This window comes from Pyxicephalus adspersus, chromosome Z (genome assembly GCF_032062135.1).
Source record: "Pyxicephalus adspersus chromosome Z, UCB_Pads_2.0, whole genome shotgun sequence".
NCBI classification, from domain to species: domain Eukaryota; kingdom Metazoa; phylum Chordata; class Amphibia; order Anura; family Pyxicephalidae; genus Pyxicephalus; species Pyxicephalus adspersus.
The window spans coordinates 14,475,189-14,495,053 of NC_092871.1; the positions used below are offsets into that span (position 1 = coordinate 14,475,189).

General features: G+C 38.8%; 1 protein-coding gene across 2 annotated transcripts in view; it reads right to left on the reverse strand.

Annotated features, from left to right (window-relative positions):
* Positions 1-5,441: 5,441 nt before the first annotated feature.
* Positions 5,442-19,865, reverse strand: part of LOC140344137 (cytochrome P450 2C18-like) — a 29,894-nt gene continuing 15,470 nt past the window's right edge. The window contains exons 1-10 of one of the 2 annotated variants that reach the window (XM_072431094.1): positions 16,551-16,693; positions 15,293-15,496; positions 14,426-14,588; positions 13,585-13,734; positions 12,232-12,392; positions 11,428-11,604; positions 10,293-10,434; positions 9,545-9,732; positions 8,026-8,167; positions 5,442-6,719 (exon numbers count right to left, since the gene is read on the reverse strand). In XM_072431094.1, the coding sequence (XP_072287195.1) occupies positions 6,538-6,719; positions 8,026-8,167; positions 9,545-9,732; positions 10,293-10,434; positions 11,428-11,604; positions 12,232-12,392; positions 13,585-13,734; positions 14,426-14,588; positions 15,293-15,496; positions 16,551-16,586 (1,545 nt within the window). In that variant the 5' untranslated portion in view covers positions 16,587-16,693 and the 3' untranslated portion in view covers positions 5,442-6,537. Of the gene's footprint in view, positions 6,720-8,025; positions 8,168-9,544; positions 9,733-10,292; positions 10,435-11,427; positions 11,605-12,231; positions 12,393-13,584; positions 13,735-14,425; positions 14,589-15,292; positions 15,497-16,550; positions 16,694-19,865 lie in introns of those variants that run through there. The other variant, XM_072431092.1, reaches the window with a different exon arrangement.

Genomic DNA, 19,865 nt, shown 5'->3' on the forward strand with positions numbered 1-19,865 from the left:
GGTTGTCTACACTTATACAAGACTTCTCTAGAGCTGCCCCAACTCTCTGGAATGGTCTTCCTCGTCCTATTCGGCTTGCTCCTACTTTCTGCTCATTTAAAAGAGCGCTCAAAACCCATTTTTTCAAACTTGCCTACCCGGCTTCTTCTGTCATTTGAAACCATCACTATTTCCCACCACTACATATCTCCCATCTTACTGTGTGTGAAATTCCCCCACCTTCTAGATTGTAAGCTCTTCGGGGCAGGGTCCTCTCCTCCTGTATCACTGTCTGTATTAGTCTGTCTTTGCAATCCCTCTTTAATGTTCAGCGCTGCGTAATATGTTGGCGCTCTATAAATCCTGTTTAATAATAATAATAAAAATTTTAGTTTAAGTTCGCTTTAATTGAAATGTTTTTTTTTTTTAATTTATAAGCTATAAATGGCACTTTATGATTTTGTAACACTAATCAGTATTTAGTGACCTCAGAAAGCTTTAAATTAAAGAATCTTTTCCATTTTGACCTACAAGCCACATAACATGGCTCCATTAATGAACACATTTTGTGTTCCTAAGGTGGCTTTCCTATGCCATTGTTAGCTTAAAGCACTCAGTAGCAAAAAGTTCAGTAGTCATCAGGATTACCGATCACTTGCATGGTGCTCTGGTGAAGAACAGGTTCCACTTAGGCTCTACCCCCTGGTGATCCCACGTTTTAGCCAGAGATCATAACAGCCATTTTGGTGCAGTTGCCCTCTTGATTCTCCCTGCTTGCTGAGACCATATTAAACACCAGAATTTCTGGTTTTTGGATTCCCAACATCAGAATATGTTTTGGCCAAACAGTTCTAAAACAGAACACGCATGTTCCAACAACATCAGTGTTTGAAGACACATACTTCCATTCTTTAACAGAACACATCTACAGATAATCATGTTGGAACATTCCACAGTCAAATCCTTTCAATAGTAGTACTTAAAAATGAAGTATTATAAGGAAGATATAGTATAATCTCAAAATAATAGAAAAGTGTCATTTTATTTGCTTGAAGAACAGTACTAGCTGTCACTATGTGCCTCCACCTAGGTTTAAGGCATTTTTACATGAATTATCTCAGTGCTTGGTAAAATGTTGTGTTGTGTTAAGTTGTGTTGAAGCACGTTTGCCTGTTGTTTGGAGAAGTTTAGTTCTTACTGAGCACCTGAAAGACCACTGTTTCTGCACAGAGAGAAGGAGACCCCCACTGCACCATGCTGGTAAGGGACGATTTTCTTTTGTGGCTGTTCTGCTTTACTTGATGCTAAACTCTTGGTAAGTATGAAACTGTTTATAACACTTCATTTACAAGATCATCTAGTTTGAGTTGGAGAATAGAACAAATATATGAGTTCACCCTACAAACTATGGAATGAAACTATGGAATTTGATTCTACAAATGTTAAAGTTGTTATGTAATGCAATGGCTGTGTATACATCGATATGTGGAGCATTCGTTTCACATCCATATTATAGTTTCAATTACAGAATTCGATAAAGAATTATTTCAATTGTAATGTCGACTAATGTTAATTTTATGTACTACAATAGTAATGCTGACTTGAGCTAATGAGTTTATTTCCAATTATACCATCTTTAACTATATTTGGTTACTGCAGATTTGGTACATGCAACCTTTCACCCCATGTACAGTTTTTTAGTCTGCCTCCACCTACATCCCTTTCATTTTCATTCATTACTTCATCAATCCCATCTGTGCTCTGCCAGACTCTCTCTCTTTCACATCCAAAGGGCGACTGTGAGGGCGTAAGTCATGCCCCTTCCCCTCACAACGCAGACGTGACTTACAATTGAAAGTAAGGGCATCAACCATGGGTGAAAGCTCTCACTCCCCTTCTACCGCGCATGCACAAACACCCATGCATGCGCAATCAGCATATCCGGAGGCCAGACACACACACTTTTTAAAGGACCATTGCAGCAACAATCTTTTTGCTGCTATTCCTCACTATAGAACCCCCACCAGGTTTTCTCCCACAGATGCTATCTAGGTAAAAGAGCTTTTATAGCACAAACACTTGCACATACATTGATCCAGATGGTTGTGTTTATCATTAAAAATATTGTTATATGCATACTTTCACCATACCACTTCATTATATTACATGGATTTTTCTGACTTTTCATTATGTTTACCCTAAGGGGCTACTTATTGATCTATAATACCACTTACAATCCCAGTATCTATTCCAAGGCTGTCTTTATCTGAGCAGTATCACCAAACTTTTCTCATTGACTTTCCACTTCAGCAATCAACTTTAAGTACATTTCCATTTATCTCTATGATTCTTCAATACCTGTACCAAGATCACAGAATGAATTCATTATTACTTCTGAACCCTTTATCACTTCTTTGATTGTTACCTCATTTTATCATCTAATATGCTACATATTTATGGATTACATATGTTGCCTGTATATTCTAATTTGCCATTGTTATATCTATATATTGTATTTACATACATACCTTTATCTTAGTTACATAATGCTTTTTGAATACTTACTATTATCGTCACTATTATACCATTATTTATATCCTTTTATTACGTTCATATTGTTGTAGACTTTCAATGTCTATGCATTCTAAAAGTTAATATATCCCTGTATTTACACCTAATATATGTTGTTTTTGTGTACAGTGTAGTTTGAAGCTACTAAGTCCCCTAGAGAAGCCTAAGTAGGTGAAATGTGTCAGGTCACACTACATTGTTTATCCTCACTCAATTACGCCTATATACTCAGAGAGCATTGTATTCTGTCTAGTTTATTTTGGTTCAAGAAGTGACCTCCCTTTCCTAACATGGGAACAAGGGGGCGGACCACTTAACCTTATGTTATAATACTGTATGAATTGTGTGTTGTATGCTAATAATATAACTCACTAAATATACTAATAACAACTCTCTCTCCTAATTTTCTATACCTGTTTACATATTTGGGGTTGGCATTATAACTTTATTTCTAGGATAGATATACCTTCCCCTTATTTTCCTCATTTTCTTGTAATGCTGACTACTATTGAATGTTTACTTATGTTTGAAAACAATGGACCTTCTCATGTAATGCTTCCAACAGCACAGACGTGATTAGAGTAGTACTGTTAAAAGTGACAAAAGAAGAATCTGTTATTAAGTATGTCTTGTAAAGATGCATCTCCAGAAGGTACACTAGCACCCAAGGGGAGGTAGAATTTAAAGTGCATTAAATATTGATAATATTTTGCATGATGTGCTGCTTACCCATCCCCTGTGCTCTTCATTACTGACTCCTAGTCTTTGCATTCCAAGTTATTCACCACTGACCTTTTTGCATTACTCCAGATTTTTGCATTGTGCATTACTTACACTTGACCTATGTGCTCTGTGTTACTTACTCCTTACCCCCCTTGACTCCCTGTATTATATACTCCTAAACCCTGCACTCTAGGTTATCTACTCTTGTCCCCTGTGATCCCTATTTCTAAGGTCAGATTTACTTTCGCCTTACCTCTGAATTTTTATACTCCTTACTGCATACTATTACTCCTGACATCTACACTCTATCGTATTTACTTCTTAACCATACAGCTTCAAAAAAGAACGAAATCTAAAAACAAAAAAAAATGCAAACATTGCAGGTTCTTTGTTTTAGAAGGGACAGGCGACATCTCTTCTGCATAAAATAAACATACCTACCTGATCACATTTTTTTTAAATACACTTAAAGCATACCTAAACTCAGAAATTTTACTTTACATGAAAGGGTAGACAACCCTTGTAAAGTATAAATTCTGTTGTTGTTTTTTTAAGTGCAACACCCTTTTTTAAAAAAAAAAAAAAAAAGGGGGGGTTCAGCATCCCCCTCCCTGATTCTCGATCCCTCAGGTGGTTGAGAATGAATGGGAACACAGAGCCTCGGGATACCTATGTCAAGCAACTTGGGAATGGGCAGAAGGAGCCTTTTCGTGAAAAGAGAAAAATTTGCCATTTTTTTTCACATCTACGTCACCAGGCATCAGGTGACAAAAAAAAGAAGAACCCAGAAGAAGGACGACGCGGGGCTTGATGGAAGAGACCTCCAGATGGATCAAACTGCCCTGCGGGATTGAAGGTAGGTGGACTTTTTGTTTTAGGCACTTTTGAGTTTAGATCCTCTTTAACTCTTCTTCATTCCATCATGGGTGCCGCCCTCTTCCTTAAGGATACCTAATCTTTGGCCATCTTGATTGGCTGGTTTGGGATACCCCAACGCCTGAGAATAAGCACAATATTTCATTTAGTCCCAGCAGCCCTAGGGGATGTTTGGATACCCAGCACCCTACTTCAAGCACCATCTGACCCTTCCTGGAATTATGATTCCAGATTTTGCCAGTGGAACTATAGTTCCACTTTAAGCACCCCCACTGTTAACACAATTTGGCCATAACCGTGAATTAATGTTGCATTTTACATGTGCTGCATTATTATTGCCCTCATAATCCCCAAAGGCATCAACCTTACAATAACCTCAGTGACCTATACATTTACATGCTTCTAAACATTAGTTCCTGACTATGTCCACTTGTTCTGACTATTACTTGTGTTTCTTCCCCTTTTTATTCCTTTAGTTATGTTAGTGTTCTTCCTCCTCGATTTTGCAGTGCTGCAAAATATTACCTAGTGCTTATTAGGTAAACTAAAATGGATTTTTTTACTTTTTATGTTTACTTTTTTTCTGTTTCGTGGGTCTGTCCCCTACTTTTATTTCTATTTGCTTCTCCTCAGGGTGTGTTTCTCCTTTCTTGGTGCCTAGTATATTTATGGTGTTGGGACACGGCGTGATTACAATGTTTCCCCAGCAATTAGATACTTTTTGAGTACTTAGGATATTGCACACCGCCACCTGCTTAGCAAAAGTGGGCTTCAGGTTTCATTTATTATCCATGTCAGAATGTTTTCAAGTCTGGTAGTAAACTGCACATGCACGTAGATACAGGAAGAACATATAAACTCCTTGCAGATAGTGTCCTGGCAAAGATTTGTGACCTTGCACTGGAAATTCGAGAGTGCTAACCACTGAACCAACTATGCTGCCCATATATGTAGTCATTGGTTGATATAAACCAGACAGGTGTGGTTTAACTTATCTCTAATATATATTTAATTTGTTTAGAATAACAGAGTTTATACTTGATGTGCTAACATTGTGTGAATCTAAACTAATTGAACATCCCAGCAGATGAAATCTGCTTTTAAACTTGTCATTGGTTGACAAGAAGAACCTGATAAGAAAATGAACAGTCATTGCACAGAAAAAACATACACAGATACAGCCAGAGCTTCTGTGTCATTGCTGACCTTTGCTTTTAAAATGTTTACCATGCTGATGCTTTAGTCTTGATACTTTCAGACCTGATAAAAGTATAAAGATAAGCAATTCAGACTTTCATTTGCTGCATGTTTATTTGGGTTGGTGCTTCAAAAGCATAGAGGTCAGGTGAATGTTGACAATGGCAAATATATTTTTTTACAGGACAAATGCACCAGGCTGGCCTACTAAAAAATTCTGTTCTCTATTTCCACCTGCCCACTCCAGGATTACATCCTGCATTAGCTGCGGTGTCAGATATTGTTACTAGGGTGGACGGTATTATTACGGTGTATCCCAAAATTACAGTGTTTGGCTCAGCGATTGGCCACATAAGAGTGTTGGAGGTCACATGCTTCTGCAAGCCCAGAAACCCTGTTTAGTTGTGAGTGTTCCATCAGAGCAGAGAGGCAGTAGGTAAAAGCCAGATGGGCAAGAATAACTTCCCAGAGGAATAAGCTTTAAGCAGACACAGAAAGGTCAACATTGCAGTGTATCTAGAAAGGTGAACATTAAAATTAAATTTGTGATTAAAGGTGTGATGATGAATAATTTTAAGGTTTTTTTTCATAACATTTTATTTGTTTATGTGCTTTTTTTAACCCCAAAAAATTACAAAAAGATACATTTTCACATACATAAAAAAAAAAAAAAAAAAAACAATTACTGCAAAGTAATAGTTCAACAATGACCTTCAAATCTCAGACAAAATGTTTGGCTAGCATTTGCTAAAAGTTTGTTTTGTATTTTCAAAATGTTTGCATATGCAGCTTTTTATTACATTTCTGCTTTTGCTGCCATGAAGGTCCTTGTTCAGGTCCTACTTGTCTCTTTTTCCAATTGTTCTTTAATATAATGTTCTTTAGTATAATGTTTATAATGTTCATTACCTGCGGCTTAATTTGTGCAAACCAATACTATGGGGCAAGTCTATTGAAGGTTCTTTGTTATAGTTATTTATATGACGTATTTTATGCTTCTAGTAATCAAGAAATTCCGATCATTTAATTATTAAGTCTCTGTTAGGCTGTATTCTAGGTTCCACTACTATTGGCTAATAGTGGGCCCCAGACCTAGTGGATTTTGCATAAATACTTTCTATTCTAAGGTTTACACAGCCTAGGCTAGTTAAATGAAATTCTTTAAATTTATTAAGCATTTAAAGAGCTGCTCTAGCGTGGGATAAACCGTATCTTATAAGGACGGGGGACAGCTCCATTGGTATTTGGCAGTGGAGTGATGTCAATGTCTGAAGGATTCTCATTACACTTCACGTTAAAATTTTGCAGGATAGAAGTAAGATACAAGAAGATCTCCATTCTGGCCATTCCTTCTCCAAGACAGATCCTCTTACCTGAAACATTAAGATTAAGAAAGCATTAAAATAGGCTTGCTCTCTTAATGGATAAGGAATTGTCAAAAGGTATTTCAAAGTTCATATATGAATTATTTTAGAGGAAGGTAAACTTTAACATATTCAAAGTTTCTATCCTTTTTGGAGCAACCAGCCAAATCACTGGGTATGCAAAAGTGTACCCAAAATAGAATTTGTTTTTGTATTGCAGCCTGTGTATCTCTTGAGGATATTTATCCTATAGTCAGACAAAGCGAAAATGTGGGGAAATCTTGGAGGATATACATTTTCTCTAGCTATTGCTGTCTGACTAAAGGAGAAAATCCAAAGAGAAATTGTGGGGAAATCTTCGAGGATGTACATTTGCTTCAATCCTAACAGATTAGCAGATTTTTATATTTTGGAGTGATTGCCTTTTTCTCCCCATCAACCCAGCTCCTGGACAGTGCTCCCAGTTGCTAGAGGTCGTCCCAATGCTTCAATGGATGGAGGATAGCCTGCAGGAGTAGGCATTCTTGAGAAGACTAGGCCCACATAAGTAAAAGGATGACACTGGAACAGTCAAGGTAGAGGAAAAAGGGAAAATTGATGCTGGATGTCTAGCTAAGAGAAAAGACTTTTAGTACAGGAGAGAAAACTAAAATTAAGACTTTAAGGCAAATTCTGAAATTATATTTCAAAATATCTGCTCACTAAAAAGATTCATTACTTGTCTCCGGAGTATTCCTTTATATAGAAATATACATACCTTTTTTCCAGTCTCAGTTTCTAGATGAAAAACATTTAAGGAGGAGGATCACAAAGTGTTTACTTGAATGCAATAATCATGCTGGGGCAGATCTTTACCAGCTGGTGCCCCAACCACCACTCAAGTCCTAGAGCACCACAACCAAAGTAAATACGAAACACAATTTTACAAACATTTGAGTAATTGATTTAATTTAATTATTTTGGCTGTGGTGTTCTCTTTTTATATCTGCCCTTTGTTTCAAGATCAGTGTTTCTCAATTGTTTTAACATGGAGACACAGCCTTAAAAAAAATGCTGTAATTACTATATTCACAACTCACAGTACTTTAATGTGGTAATCAGTGGTAAAAATGCCTCTTGCATTGCTGGCCGTTGGGTAGGATATCACCCTCACAGATAATTTGGGTCAGTTAAACTGACCTGAGAACCTAAACTGCTCATTGCTCATGGAACCCCTAGCAACCTCTGGAGGAACCTTGGCTGAGAAACACTGCTCTAAATGATCAGTAACTGCTGTAATATATTCATTTTATATCACCAAAGAAATTTATGTTACCTATAGAAAACGGTATGGCAGCTTCATTTTTTCTGAAATTTCCTTTCTCATCCAAAAAGTGACCAGGGTCAAAGGTATAAGGTTTTGAAAAGTACTTTGGATCTTTTAGAACAGACGTCAGAAGGGGAAAAACGGTGGTTCCCTAATAACCAGAAAAAGAAACATAAAATGCTAGTTACTCTATGCCTTGTTAGAATAAGCAGGTCCATACAGGTCCAGTCTTTCGGTATTAGATGCCGCATCCCTTGATATTGCAAATTAAGAAAAGGTCACTTCTAAGTAAGCATCAGAATCTTCATAAGGTTTATTAATTGCCAAGCCTAGATATGAGTATTCAAAAGGGGATGGTAGAGAAAACGATAAGCTTTTGAGGCAGTGTTTAAAAGCTTATGTAGTATTTATTATGTATGGAAGTTAGGTAGTCCTATAACATAACACTCCTAGTCTATAAATACATGTACAAGATATCAAATAACATCAAAAAAGAGTTTTTGGTATATATCAAAATAATGAGCTCATCTCAAGTCCCGATGCCCTTCCCCAAAAAGTCTTCCTCAGGGGATTATTGAGATCATGGTAATGGACATGTTTTGTAATTACTTGACAATGTTTTGTGATGCTTGAGTACACAATTCAGGGTACTAGAGAAATATCCACATCAAAATATCCCTGGATCCTTAAGGTGTGAAGGGTTAATGAACCATGATTTTGAATGTGATTACATAGTGGGTGTTAATTCCAGAAGTATCTGAATGATGAAAACAAAATATGAGTGAAGTAGTTAGTTTTGATTTGCTTTAGAAAAAAGAAACGTGGGATCAAACAATATATTGTTTGAATGATGGTTGGTGAGCATATGTCCAGATATTTAGTTTAGGTTAAATGGAGGATCAGTCCTTCATTGGTTAGTATAGTAACTGAGGAAGCCTTTTTGGTGAAACGTGTCAGGAATTGAGATGAGCTTATTATTTTGATATGTACCAAAAACTTGTTTGTGATGTTACTTCTGTTATTGGATGTATTGTACATGTATTTATAGACAGGGAGCACTATGTTAGCAATAGGACTACCTAAAATTATATATATAATAAATACAACAAAAGCTTTTACACACTGCCTCAAATCCCTATCCGTTCCTCTACCATCCCCAATTTGAATAAAACTAAACTATTTAAAATAGAAAAGCATAATGTTTTTGTTGTTTTTAAAAACAAAGTAAATATTTCCATATCTTACAGACAATGTAACATGAAACATTTACACTTCTATTAAATTCTCAATGAGTTTCATGGTAAAAGTAGCAGCAACAGCCTACACCTGCTCAAAAGTTTCTTAAAGTATTGGGGAGCCATCTATCATGTCACTATTGCTTTTACAGCCTCTGGATAAATCTGACTCCCATATTTGGTATTTATGTACACTAAATTACCTTAACATTATTTTTAATTCCTTTCAAAATGAATAATAATATTACAGAAAGATAAATATTGATATAATAGCTAGGAAGAATTCTTCCCACCTTAGGAATGGTGTAGCCCCTAAAGTTGGTGGTTTGGGCTGCTGCATGGGGAACTCCCAAGGGGACAATATCTGAAACTCTCTGTATCTCATGTATGACAGCATCCATATATGGCATTTTGCTCCGATCCTCCATGGAGGGACAGCGGTTTTGACCAATCACGCGATCAATTTCTTCCTGTGCCTTGGCTGAGAACACAAATTCATAGCTATAAATTTCAGAAGAGCTCATGTTTCTAGTACCTCCTAAGGGACAATTGCACAACCTCCATACCTTATAAGAGGCAGCACAGAGCAATAATGTGATTAATCAGAAACTTAGTATGACAAGAATGTTTTTTGGACACCAGGCCAAAACTGAAAAAGTAGTATGATATATTAGTGAAAAAAACAATTGTAAAATACTCCATAAATGCACATTTGAATGCAAATGCTTGTACAAGATATGAATGTGTATGTTAATGCAAAATACTCATTACATATTAGGTATTGGCATACAAAATTGATTGTGAAGGAGAAAAAATTCTAGGGCCAAGAAATGTGGTTTATGTTAATGTAATTATTTTAAAGAATTGTCTACTGATAATTTGGGGTAAATTCATTTTTTTACAGAAGCAAAAAAAAAAAAAAAAAAAAAAAAAAAGGTTATAAGCATGACTTAAAAAACAAATAAACCCTCATAATTATTCAGACCATCTGATATAACTGTTGTGAGAAGTTATAACATAATCGTCATATTTTGTACTTACCTAGTACATCCTGGTACTTGCTCAAAATGATTAAGCTGCGTCTCAAGGTGTTGCTTGTAGTTTCTGTACCCGCAAAGAAAAGATTCAGCACAGAAACAAATAGGTTCTCAAAGTGAAATTCTGTAGTCGGGGTATTTTTCTCCTGTGAACAAAAACATAACGATTAAACAAATAGTAAAAACTAGTCTGCCTTTCAGTCAGTCAGATTCAAAAATATTGTAACAATGCACTGCAATCCAAGTGTCTTGGGGTTCCTGGACAAGAAAATGACCTTTGAGGTCCAGGAGTAAAGGCAGACTTAGGGCTTGTAAGAACCTTCTTCAGTTGTTTTTGAGCTTTTGTACCATTTTTAAACGCTGAAAAAAAAAGTGAACATTGGACCGAATAGGTCCGTTTATTGGGCCTGTTTTATTAAAGCTCTCCAAGGCTGGAATGGATACACTTTCATCAGTGAAATTGGGTGATCCAACAAACCTGGAATGGATTTCTTAAGTCATTTGCTATTTTTTAGCAAATGTTTTCAATCCTGGACCATGTCAAGGATAAGGTCCTTTATTCTTCATTTGACAGGCTCCAGGAGACGGCAACATTTTCATACAGTTTTCTAGGGCAGTTTGCAACCACTGCAGCTGTAGATTTTAATGGGAAGTGCTTAAAAAAGTCTAAAACTGGATTGCCCAGGACCCCAATAAGGTGTACTGATAATTTAATTTAAAGTTGGGTTTAATTTGTTTCAGATAATTAAATGCTGACTTTACACTGACTTTAATTTTAAATGCTTATAAATTCCCATACAGCCTTTATATAAGTATTTGTATAAAGAAATTTTAAACCAAGGTATGTGCCAGAGAAATGCAAAAAATTAATTCCAATAGGGGTGTTTGGAGAGTTTATATGTGTTATTTGGTGTTTAAAGGTGTTTGTGGACATTTGATGAATATTTTAACATTTTCCAAACACTGCAGGATGAATTTTCCTTACATCCAATCAAGAAATCTTCTTGTGTGGATTGTCCAATTGAATCATCTCACATAAAAACCAGAAGTGCCTATTAATCGTCATGTTGCCATGCCCATTTTTGAATAACCTATTGAATGGCCAAAATGTCTTTTAATTTTATTAGATTGTCACTTACCTCCTCTATTTTTATAAGGAAGCAATCTAAAAAATCCCTGGGACAGTCCTTGTCCAAAGTCTTCTCATGTTCTTTTACTTTCTCCAAAATGAAGGATTTTATCTTGGCAAAATTCTGGAAAATTTTCTGATGTGGTCCAGGGAGATGACGGAATACATTTGGAAAATTGTTGAGCAACTGTCAAGAGAAAAACAATTACCAAGAAAACAAATAGTAAGGGTACCGACCTACAAACTGCAATCATACAGACTTGAGACAATGTGGTCTACAAAATTAATGCAAACAGCTTCCCCTGAATATTACTAAATATAAACCATTGGTCAATGAATGCTGCTGTCCTGGACATGTATTAAGCAGAATTTTGTTTAGAACTTTATTGATGACCATATTATCAACTATTACACTATCTAAAGCAGACCTTCCACCTTACTGACAAGGTTCTCTTATTCAAGGTATCTCCTCACCCTAAAACACTGGATGACAGTGCTTGAAAAACAAAACAAAAAAAAAAAAACATTTTTCCTCCTGCACCACTTAGTTGAAGATGACAACATCCTACTCCCAGTTAGATCCCAGAGAGTTTAGAATAGCTCAGATCTCATGAGAGGACAATACTTTATTGTGCTGCAATATCTTCCCCTGACATTTGGGCTACTCAGCAGCCCTAAAGATCTTGTTGACACAAGAAAATGTTACCCCCTGAAATATGGAATTCAGGCTAAAAATTATAGCATATTATCCTTCATCCCCTCATGTACTTTTATTAGGTGATTTAGGTTAACGTTGAAAACAAAATGTACTTACCTGCCCAGCAGTTGAGTTCACCAAATTAAATAATTCTTTAAAAGTTTCAAGAAGACCAAGAAACTTCTTATCAGCATAGTCGAAACGTTCACCAAAGACAATGGAACAGATCATGTTGGACACCGCCAGTGTCAGGAGGTAGTTGGGATCACAAGGCGAGCCTAAAAGCAATTGTTTAAATGTTATCGTATCAGTTATTTATTGTGGTGGCCATATTTTTTCTTTTGTCCCTTGTTGTCCTTGCAGTAACACATTTACTATCTGTACTGTATCTATGAAAGAACAGCAACATCAATGAGCACAACATCCCCCTCCATTCATCTTCATAACACAAAGTTGAGTTATTCTGTAGTTTACAGTAGAGATCTGGTGAGAGTACAGGGCTGATATGATTGTAAATAATAAGGGTTGCCTAACAACAAAAATAGCATATATAATTTATATAAAATGAATAAAGAGTAAAGGTTTCATAGGTCAAACTCAAAATAAACTATATTATTATTATGTATTTAATTGCAACAATTTTTTATTATACAGCTACATAAAGCTCAAGTCCATGTCTTGCCACCCACAATTCTGGAACCAGTTTGTATGCCCCCATGATTATGTCATAATGTAGCATGGTCCCATTTCAAATTGCTAGGAGAGGAGAAACTGTTGGAAGATCCATACTTGTCATATGACTTAGCGGAAGACATCTACTTTTGTTGGATTTATGAAAATGTTTAATATTTACAAGTGGGTCCAGTTAACCTGCAGTTGGAATTTATTACATGACATATTTTCCCTATTATGGATTGGAAGTAAGTGGGGAGAGAGTAAGTGGGACTTATTTCCTTGAGAATAAAAATCTCAGCCTGAGCTGTTGAGATATGTAGAAATAGCCCAAAGGTAGATTTGTTGTTGTAAAAGGAAAACACAAAAAATGAAGTTGTAATATTTGTTGTGTTTACTTGACTAGGCAACAAATAGTGATGGGTGGACATATTCCCTCAATTACTGCAATGGCTACAATCATCCTCACTCCCTGCCACAGACCTGTTCACCCCCTATTCTTTCGGGCTTGGAATCTTCAACCCTCTGTTTTTTGCCAGAACATGATGATGTATCTTTTGTAGTTGCACATGGAGTTATCATCTCACCAACTTGACATTCCAAGAAAGTACTTTGAGCTGCTCATGCATACCTCAAGTTATATTTGGAGGAAACATTGCTAACAGGCAGAAGGGAAGCACTCATTGATGAAGAGGCATACTGAAAACCTACCTGCCGGGAATGTCATGTAAGAAGATTTTAGTTGAACTTTAACCTCTGACCATAATAAAGGAAATATGTATAAACCATTCAACTGACCTTTCTTTTTTCTAAACTCTTCCAAGAGGTATTGGGACTCCTCCTTGATCCTCTCCTCTATACTCCGCTTCCCCATTCCAAAGTTCCTCAAGGTGGTCAAAGAAAATCGACGCATGGTTTTCCAGCGTTCCCCATTGCTAAATATAACTCCTGAAGACAAACACACCAATTGTTTTAATAGTACATACCATGGAAGATTTATTGCTGAACCTCAGAAAATATGAAAGATATTGAATGCAGCTCTGTAATCATTAATAAACCATTAATTGTATTTGTAAATGAAAACAATTACTGGGAGAGGAAGACACAGGACTGAGAGGTATTTGGGTGCACTGCATGCTAATGTGTGGACAAAAAAATATACTAATAGAAGAGAGATGACCTCAGGCTTCTTCTGTCTAATCATCAGGCTGGGGGAGGGAAATACACCACTATATATTTGTTCCATATACCTGTAGTGACTCATTCGCCCAAGAATGCAGTGCACATTTTTTTTTTGTATATAAAGAGGAGCTGCATTAGGTAGCCCTTTAAAATTACTGGGCTGAAATGCATCTCAATGCATTGGCACTTGGCCATTGTACAGTTTTTGCAGGGCAATTCCATGCAGCTGTGTTCTGTAGATGTGTTGGGATTCTAGTTAAACAGCAGTGCATGGAATGGTGCTGCACATTTATAAAACATCATTGTGCAAATGGGCCCTAACAACATTCTGTCATAGTCTGGACTATGTAGAAAAGCTAGATTTAGCAATTTGCCAGCAGTCTAGATTTAAAGTCATCAAAATAAATTTCATCCATGCCAAGTTACCTTAAATTACACCAAGATCTGTGGCACTTACCATAGTCTTTAAAAATCATTTTCACAGCAGGCACACTCCCTCTGTCATTGAAGAAATCAGCATTGTCCACTAGAGCTTCTTTTACAGTATCATAGCCATGTAGGATAACCACTGTCCTGGTCCCCAACTGGACAGTAAATACATCTCCATGAACCTTGGCAAGCTAAAAGAAAATTTACATAGGACTAGATGACTTGAATGTTAATATCATGGTTAGCCAGCAATTGGCATGGGGGCTCAGGGAACATGTGACAAGTAAACTAAAACCTGACTGACCAACCTCCTGCTCCAAATTTTGGTGGTGATACAATGTTCAGAAATAAAGAATACTACATTTGTGCCCAAGACGATCACAGGCATTTACATGAGCAAAAAAATCTAGTTTCTGTCTGTAGCTTTATAGCACCTGTACCTGACTGTCCAGTGTCACTTCTAAATTAAATAATTTGAATCTGATCTGTATTCAACAGGTGTACTTGTTCATAATATTTTTTTTTTCATGGAGCTAAAATTTAAGCCTTTTTTGAGGGAAGTTTAATGAAATTCCTTAAAAGTAAGACTACCTTGAACTGCAAAGGTTAGATGGTTGCATGACATTTAGTTCTGGGGAAGGAGAGATGCATAGAGAGCTCATTTTATTGCAGGAACAGCAACAGTTTCAGGCTAAAGATACATAGCAACTAATAGCTTAAACAGGCAAAACTCATAAGAGTCAAGCAAATATGAAAAGAAACATTTAAACATCAAGGGAATATTTTGCAATCATGCAGATGAACGCCAGGTGTATAGATTAACAGATTACTTTTCTTTATGGAGGATCTGCACTCCAACACAGCTTCCTGGTTATAGTTACCTAACTGTGCTCACCTTTAAGAGTGACTGTGGCAATTCTTTAGTGTTCACTTGTAGAATGTTCCCAATTAGAGGAAGAGGAGTAGGTCCAGGGGGCATATTCTTCCTCTTATTACTGTTAATCCACATCATGAGGAATATGAGAATGGTGACAAAGGCACCCAGGAGCATAGTGTCTGCCCCTCCGAGCTCCATTCTAGAAGAAGGTTGTACAGGACCCTGTAATGGAAAGACAGACGAACACTGGAAAGTTAACATATATCATTACATGCACTATGCTACACTACACAATCTACAATGCAGTGTTTATATTGTGTTATCAGCCTGGAATCTAGCAACTGATAGAGTTTTGTTAATGTTCAGTTTATAAAAAGATAAAAAAAAAAAAATAACAGCTGAATGCAATTACTAGCAACAGCAGTGAAATGTTTCAGGAAAATTATTCTTGCAAATACCAGAATACAAAAAGGACACTAAACATTATTTTTGAAAGCATGAAATAACTTAGATCTTGCGGGGTGGGGAGGTGGATTCTCCAAGCTCCACGTTCAAAACTTTGAACTTTAGGATCTTGTTAACTTTGCAACATATTTTTAATTGAGATGCTAGATGAGTAAATGAGTATCACCCAAGCCAAACCAGACAAAACCACCTGCAGTTCACAATGCAGAATGCTGGGCATAGACAAAACAACTCTCTCTTTGTATTTCCAATTGATCTTTTTACTGTAAAACTATCAATTTAATAGGATCATTGAATGCAAGTATTTGATGTACTATCCACTTGTTCAGTAATAAATTGGTATTATGATCATATAGCCAAAAGAGTACTTGTGACATGGCTCCCAATCAGTTTTCTTATTCATCAAAGGTATTTAATAGGGTCCAGGCTCTGCAGGCCATTTGTATCTCTTTAATGTCTCCATGAACCAAGATTTGTGTACAAGTTAATGTAGGAACACAAAATAGCCCTCACCCTACAATTACAGCAAGAGTTGAATAGCGCAATTATCTAAAATAATCACAAACTTTGTCTGTATAGTGTATCTGAAAGCGCGCTGTATTTGCTTTGTCTCTGCTTTTTTTGTTTTGTAACATTTTTCACCTTGTCCAGCTGACATTCTCCGGAATACTAAAAAGTTTCTTTAAAGTACCACAAAAAATAAAAGTTGAAATCCTACTGTATATGGATATCAATCTAAACACAGGATTTCCATTGTCCTTTGGAGCTATGATAACACCTGGCAAATAGAAGTAATTCTAGCCCTGCTTACCGTGTTGTTCCTGATGGTTAAGTGTTTGATAAGCATTGCAGTTATTATATTTAGAAAGCTGCATAGCTGTTCAGACCTTCCCTGTGTAAAGGTCGTCAACCCAATAGCAAGCAGATTACAATTGAACCCTCCTCCAGACACAAACTGTTCATGGCTGGGAAGCTGAAATGTCTGAAATGTCTAACTAAGATCAAACACATGACCATGGCAGAGTTTTTTTTTTTTAATTTAAACTCCTAAATAATACACTGAAGCCATCTTGTGGGTTAAATTGGCCATAGCAGCAAAATACCATTTACAACATATTACCAGATATGGGTCACATAACCAATTAAAGTGCAAACTGAATCACAACTCAAGTAAAGTAATAGGTCCATGAAACAATCCCTTGCTTTTATTATTTAAAATGATACTCCGCTACCATAACCAGGCCCCCAGTCGCTGACACACCAACTCAGGGACAGATTGCGGATCTCCTCCTCCCTTTTTTGCCCCCACAACAACCTAGTGTCATGCGGAGCTCCCCCTTACTAGGAATTCTGTATACTCTGCTGAGCTCCCACCTCTCCTCTAGTTTTGTATCTTTCCTTACTCCTAAAGTCTCATGGACCTACCCCCCCATGCCACCTGCTGCAAGAGTAAAACCTTATTCTTGCGAGCAACCCCACACCCTCAAGGCTCTCTGCAGCCCCTCCTGCAAACCCAAACACCACAAGTCAGTATCCACTGCATTCAGATGCACTCCGTCATTTCTCAAAAACAAAACAGGATCCTTCTCAGGCTCCCCATGCCTGACTACCAAACCACTGATCCACGCCAGGAACCTCCCTATTCTCCTTAATCCGCAGCTGATCTGTCAACTGATCGTGCGACTAGCCAATATAACCCGGGGATCCCAATCCACTGCACCAGACCCCCACCTCGCTGTAGGCCCAACTGTCACCCCCAAGGCCGGACATCTGCCTACCTCGCACCCCAGTGCAGGTATGAATGGCCCAAGGTCCACACACGAGCCGCATCTGAAAAGCAAAAGAAACAATCATTTCCAATACATGACCCCCAAGGAAACACTATGCCCCTCCTGGCCAACAAACAACCACGTGCCCCTCGTGCCTCCGGGAAAACAAGAAAAACCCAAAACAGTAGCAACAAACCATAGCCCTCCAGGCCTTTACAACAAATGTGGGTGAATATACAACCTGAATCTGTTAGACTTCCAAAGGCCCACCGGCTTGATAACTTCTGGTCCCAAACCCCAACTTGCTTCCGTGGCCACCCCAACCCTGAACAAATGTGACGAGTACTAACCTGCAATCCTGCCCACAGCCCCTACACATTTTAGAAACACCGTCCCAAACTGGGAGCGGGACACAGGGTACCATCCATGTAAATAAAAAACGGACCATGCTTAGGGGGCCGGATCTACAAGTACTTACTCACTGTCTCCACAGGACAAATCGCAGAGCCAGGAATGGCGCCCAACTCCAAACTCACCCCCATACCCCGTCTTAGATCTGCAAATCCACACCCACCCCATGCGCCTCCCTAAACGTACACCCTACCAACACGAACCTCCCGGCCTAGCTTTGCTAGTGCTAAACACTGCCGCCTAGAGCAATGCTGCAAAGAAAGTCACCACAAACATGGCTGAAAACAAAACCACTTCAAACGCATCTGAACGCACCCGTCCCAACTGCCCAACTAAATCACCCAACATGGAGACTGTGTAGTGTAATGGAGACATGTAGTGGTGCAGGGGTTCACCGAGGCAGTGGCAGTAGCAGTCAGTCAGTGCAGAGTGTTGGGGGTAAAAATCACCTACTCGGCAGTGTGGCAGTTTTTTGTTAAGCCGCCAGAGGGGGTTATCATGGCCATATGTAGAATATGTGGGCAGAAGGTGAAGCGTGGCCAGGGTGCCAATGTTGGCACCATGGCCCTGCATCAACATAAAGTGGTCTGGGAGAACCGTGGCTCCGATGTGGTGGTCCAACCTGCCGCAGCAACCGCTGCATCACCCAGTGGCACGCACCAGGTTTCAGGCAGTCAAGGCTCCACCACCTCAGCCGAAGGGAGATGTATGTCATTTCCATCTTCTGCTGGTCCAGATGCTCCTGCTCCTCCTACTCCTTATCGTGCCTTCCGTCAGCAATCGATCACCGAAGTTATTGCCAAGAGACAACAGTATGCATGCACTCATCCAACGGGGCAGAAGCTGAATGGGCTCCTTTTCAAGTTGCTGGTGCTGCAGTCCCTTCCTTTCCAAGTTGTGGACTCTGCACCTTTCAGAGAACTGATGGCTTGTGCCGAGCTAAGGTGGAGAGTCCCAAGCTGTCATTTCTTTGCGAAAAAGACAGTACCAACCCTGCACAAATATGTAGAACAGAAGGTGGGCCAGTCCTTGAGCCTGTCGGTGTCTGCCAAAGTGCACGGCAGCACCGACGTGTGGAGCTGTAACTATGCTCAGGGACAATAAATGTCCTTTACGGCCCACTGGGTGAACGTGATTCCTGCACAGCCACACCAGCAGCTTGGCCAGGTGACATCACTTTCGCCTCCACGTTCTCACGCCGCTGGTCCTGCAACAACGTCTGCCTCTGCCTCCTCATCCTCCACCGTGTCCTCAGCCTCCACTGCAGGGACAATTCACAGTGCCCCTCCAGCATACCACATGTACAGGGCATGGCGGTGTCACACTGTTCTGCACCTGGTTTGCCTGGGCGAACGGAGTCACACAGGGGAGGAACTGCTCCATGTGATTCAAGAAATTGAAACCTGGCTTTCTTTGTATCAACTCAAAATCGGAACCATGGTGACCGACAACGGGAAGAACATGGTGTCGGTGCTGCATCAAGGAAGGCTGAGTTATGCGCCTTGCATGGCACATGTGTTTAATCTGGTTTTCAAGCGGTTCCTGAAGTCTTCCACCCATATGCAAGACATCATAAAAATGGCCAGGAAACTTTGCATGCACTTCAGCCTCTCGTACACCACAAAGCACGCCCTCCTTGAGCTGCACCGGCAGAACGGAATCCCCCAACATAGGCTGAAATATGTGACGTTTCGCCCGTTGGAATTCCACCCTCCATATGTTGGACTGACTATACGAACAGAGAAAGGCCATCAACAATTTCTTGATGATCCAAGCTGATAGGATTACTCCCATGTGTACCTTCAATGTCAGCCAGTGGCCATGTCAGCAGAGGCCATGTTATTTGTCAGTCGCCAGGACTACGGGAAGAACAACGTCATTCCACTGCTTCATGTCCTGGAACAGATGCTGGTAAATCTGGCTGGTCAGGGGACTGGAGACGTGGC